At 39.7% G+C, this 4,652-nt stretch overlaps 1 protein-coding gene across 1 annotated transcript; it reads right to left on the reverse strand.

The window, feature by feature from the left end:
* Positions 1–961: 961 nt before the first annotated feature.
* Positions 962–4,309, reverse strand: cox7c (cytochrome c oxidase subunit 7C). Its single transcript, XM_010779817.1, has 3 exons — positions 4,153–4,309; positions 1,461–1,608; positions 962–1,060 (listed from the first exon to the last, which is right to left on the reverse strand). Exons 1-2 carry the CDS (start codon positions 4,225–4,227, stop codon positions 1,492–1,494), a joined length of 192 nt encoding a protein of 63 aa, XP_010778119.1. The 5' UTR covers positions 4,228–4,309; the 3' UTR covers positions 962–1,060; positions 1,461–1,491.
* Positions 4,310–4,652: the final 343 nt, after the last annotated feature.

Below are 4,652 nucleotides of genomic sequence, written 5' to 3' on the forward strand. Positions count from 1 at the left end.
GAGCAAATGAAAAACTAACCTTATCCAATTGGTAAAAGTTACTTCAGGCATAGTTTAGATAGACCGAATAGGTGTTTTGAAATCCTCTTAACTTTTTTATTCCCGTTCCATACCGATTGAGCATCCACACCTCCCTTTTTAATACATTGTCCTGGATAATTATAGCCAGAAGCATAGGGTTAATTGAACTGAATTGGGTTTTTCAATATAGTTCATCTATAGTGCTAAGGTATAGAGTGGGGGAACAATACATAGCAAAGGAGCTGTAATAGCAGGGGGACTGGATTTTTCAATGCATGCCCTTTCACAAAGATTTTCAATTTCCACTTTATTCATTTGCTCGCAACAACGGGTTTGAATTTACAAAGTTATCGGTTCTCTGTTAACTTTTATAATAAGCCGTCTTTACGCCAACTGCATATATATCTGTGAAGTCTCTGATGTACTCAGCCCTTGGATAAGGTTACAGTTAGTATTTTTTGACTAACACTGATCTGGTTACTATGAAAATATGCTTATTAGCTTCTAGGACTTACATGCAACTGTGTATTTAGCTAATCAGGTACCATTAAAACATTTTATTCAAGTAATTTACCCATTGGGGATTAATAAAGTATATCTTCTTCTACTAAACAGGTGTTCATGAATCAAGTTTTTATGATAAACACATGTACGTACTTGTTTTACGATGATTAAGCCCGTTTGGGTATGGTAATAAGACTTTGTGTACACATTTATTTTAGAGTGTGTGCCACCCCTCAAATTGCTTTTACATATTCAAGTCAGCATTATTATGCATTCATACAGAGGCAGACCGAAAAGGTGCCACCTGGAGACAATATTCTTGTCAAAGGACACATCGACATGCTGACTTGTAACATCAGCAATACATTTATAATGGATGTATAATGACTTTCACATTTAAAGCATGTTCTGGGATTGTAAAAAATAAGCAAAGAGGTATAATTTATTTGAGTAACTTTATTTACAAAGAAAATTAAGAGATTCCCATTCCTCTGCATGGATTACACTGATGGATAAATGTGTCCCAGCCGGCAGCCTGCAGGGAGAACAAGCAAATAGAGCAGAAAGGGATGAGATGACATGAATGCATCTGATGACAGAAAAGCAATTTCTGAGTAAATACCAGCAAAGATAAATGTGACAACAACTCTGACCTGCTCCCACCTGATACACATCAACGTCTGCAATAAACTGTCACATTAACTTGCATTAAAGTGCAGGCTTATCTAAACATAGCATCAATATCAACCCACATGACATTTATCAGACACACAGGTAATTCATTTAAGATATGCCGCTTAGCAAAAGGCTAAAGAGGAGCAGCGAAGGAACGTTATTGTCTGAGGTCACTGTTCAAACCAAGGCTGAAGTAAATGTCACATCCTGACGGTCTAATGAGAGCAGATATGCTGTATAAACATGGCAATCATAATTACCTTGAAGGCTGAGGAATAGCACGGGTCCATTTTACTTCTTCAGGATCTGATGTCTGACGACAATGAAGGGGAATGCAAAGCCACTTCCGAAGTACAGCACCATCATGCCGAGCAGACGCCACTTGTTGTCCACAGAAAATGGCAGGTTCTAAAAAAAAGGAAAAGTGTGTTATAATCAGTGGTTCATTCAATTATTTATAACTCTTGGTTACAATATTCACTGAGTGTTGGCAGCATATTGTTCTAAGAAATGAAAAGGTACTATTGCAATTAACATTTTTTTCAGGATAATTCTGAAAAATGTGCATGTCTATACAAATAGTCATTATAAAGAGGTTAATTAAGAAAATATAAAAGCCAAGGCGAGAAATGAAAAAAGACAGGAATCTGGGTAACAATACATTTAAACAATCACGTATTGCCTTTCAAATTTAAAATGAGAAACAAAGTGGCTCAATAGCCGCTTTCACACCAAGTACTTTGCCGTACTTAGCTCCCAGTACTTAGTCCCGCCGAACTCTTTAGTCCCGGAAGTGTCCTAGTCGATCACACCGGAATAAGTCCCTGAGGGAGGATTACGCAAATGAAGCCGCTGACGTCACTTCTTCTTCTGCTGCTTTGGGTTTACTGGCAGGCCACAAACAACTTCACGGCGTATACTGCCAGCCGAAGTCCCCCTGACTCCGGCTGAGAGTAAATGAAGTTGTTTGTGGCCTGCCAGTAAACCCAAAGCAGCAGAAGAAGAAGTGNATTTTGCTTTCTCACCAAAAAGATCTAGAACTAGAACCATAGTTCATGCAAACCTTTTCACCCCTTTTCAGTCCCTGCTAGAGATGTGGTACTTTCCTGGTGAGGAAAAGGTTCCAATTTCTGATTGGCTGTGCGAATTGCAAACAAGCCCCGTNGTCCCCCTGACTCCGGCTGAGAGTAAATCGCCACCCGAAGTCCCGGGTAAATCGCCTGAAGCGCAGACACCTCCTCATCACTCCACCGCTCCCACGTTTTATTTTGTGTTGCCATAAGTTAGTTTCTCTCCGTTGGTGCGCTGGGCTAATGCTAATAATGCTAATGCGAGCAAATAAAATTGCGGCTTGACAAAACCTTTCGGACTTTTACGGGGCTTGGTTTGCAATTCGCCCAGCCAATCAGAAATTGTAACCTTTTCCTCACCAGGAAAGTACCACCTCTCTAGCAGGGACTGAAAAGGTTCGCATGAACTATGGTTCTAGTTCCAGATCTTTTTGGTGAGAAAGCAAAATCCCAAGAACTATCGGAACTTTCCCCAGAAATAGTTCCGATAGTTCCTGGGATGTTGCGTTCACACCAAAAATATCTTCTTTTTCGGGAACCTTTTCACCCCTTTTTAGTCCCTGCTAGAAAAAAGTTACAATTTCTGATTGGCTGGGCGAATTGCAAACCACGCCCTGTAAAACTCTGAAAAGTTTTTGTGAAGCCGCCATTTTATTTCCTTACATTAGCATTAGCCCAGTGCACCAACGGAGAGAGACTAACTTATGGCAGCACAAAATAAAACGTGGGATCGATGGAGTGATGAGGAGGTGTTGGCGCTTCTGGCGATTTACCCGGGGCTTCGGGTGGCAGTATACGTTGTGAAGTTGTTTGCAGCCTGCCAGTAAACCCAAAGCAGAAGAAGAAGTGACATCCGCGGCTTCATTTGCGTAATCCTCCCTCAGGGAACTTATTCCGGTGTGAACGCGATTTACTAGATAGTTCCGGGGAAAAGTACTGGGTGTGAAAGCGCCTTTTGATAATACACTTCTCATTCCCCAAGTTTTTTTATATTTATTAATTTCTTTGCCAGATACTGTATGTAATAGAAATAGTGGGACAACTTGTCAATAATTGTTGGGTGTGCAATTATGTGCATTTATACACTAAACTAAAATGTACACCACAAAAAAGTGATTTATTTAATGTATAAATATTATAAACCCTTTCCATATGAAGGGGACATTGTCAATAACATGCCTTTTATATACTAAGCTAAAGCATTGGCAACAATAGAAACCTAAACCATATGAAGGGGGCACTGAAAAGCATGCACCCTAAGCAATGATTACATTTATCCACTTTCAGATAATATATGAGGGATGTTTAAAATGATACAGGTAACTCCCTAATCTCTAAACGTTAAGAGCACCTTTCTACAGGTTCGTTTGGTGATAGCATCCTGCTGTGACCTTAAGTTTAGCCGAAAGCACTAAATAACTCCGCGAAAGGAATGTATATTACAGTCACTTCAAGTGATACTGGATGTATTACCATGAGTATCTTAACAATATATCTGCTCATAATAAATGTAAAGCAGCTAGTCAGATAACTTCACACGTCCTTTCATAGTTTGCTAAAGTTGCATGCTAACGATGTAGCACCGAGGAGTTAGCTTACATCAATAATGTACAGCCTCTTAGCTTAAATGCTATTGCTAACCAGAAGGTCGTCCTACCACACTGCCCAAATCAAAGGTTGCTTTCAGAAATTCCTACTCATGTTAGATTATAAGGAGAAATTCTATACCCGTGGCTAATTTACCTAGAATTAGAATCACTTACTAGTCAAATTACGGAAGTGACCTCCAAGTAGCTAACGTTAGCCTATGGACACATACAAGGACGGATATAGACAATATTACATTTTAAAGAATAACGCTGCTCTAAGGAGATCATCTTACATTGCCTGGTCCTTCTGCATAGTGTGAAGAACGAACAGCAGACGTTGTGAATCGCCTCACAGCTTGTCCCAACATGATTACAGTCTGGTTTTGTAGATGGTAGCTTCTCGGCAAAACGTTGTTATCTGCAACCTTCTTGTTTCTGTAACCGGTGGAGGGGCGCAAAGACTTATGGGTATTGGATGAGGCTATAGCTTGTGGGAAATGTAGTTCAAACCCATAAGACGCGAACATTGTATTTTATTATTCTTTAGGGGCAAGGAAATTAGTTAAATTGTGCAAAATAAAAAAGCCCAACCATATTACACATTTCCAAACACCCTAATTCCTGACTGACCACTTGTGTTTTGTTTTTGTTTGTCTTTTGTTTTCTGTTAATGCCCTCAGTTTTGAATGATTGTTACAACTGATGTTATGTGGCTTTTTCAGAATCAGAAATCAGAATCAGAAACGGGTTTATTGCCAGGTAGGTTCACACGTACGAGGAATTTGACTTGCTG

Source organism: Notothenia coriiceps, unplaced genomic scaffold (genome assembly GCF_000735185.1).
Source record: "Notothenia coriiceps isolate Sejong01 unplaced genomic scaffold, NC01 NC01_scaffold00020756, whole genome shotgun sequence".
Classification (NCBI taxonomy): Eukaryota; Metazoa; Chordata; class Actinopteri; order Perciformes; family Nototheniidae; genus Notothenia; species Notothenia coriiceps.

What these genes read in the sequence shown, in the direction of transcription:
- cox7c (XM_010779817.1), bottom strand. Translation starts at nt 4,227, where the DNA reads ATGTTGGGACAAGCTGTGAGGCGATTCACAACGTCTGCTGTTCGTTCT. An exon ending in ATGCAGAAGGACCAGGCAAT is followed by an intron (nt 1,609 to 4,152) that starts GTAAGATGATCT and finishes CCTTTTTTTTAG; the next exon opens with AACCTGCCATTTTCTGTGGA.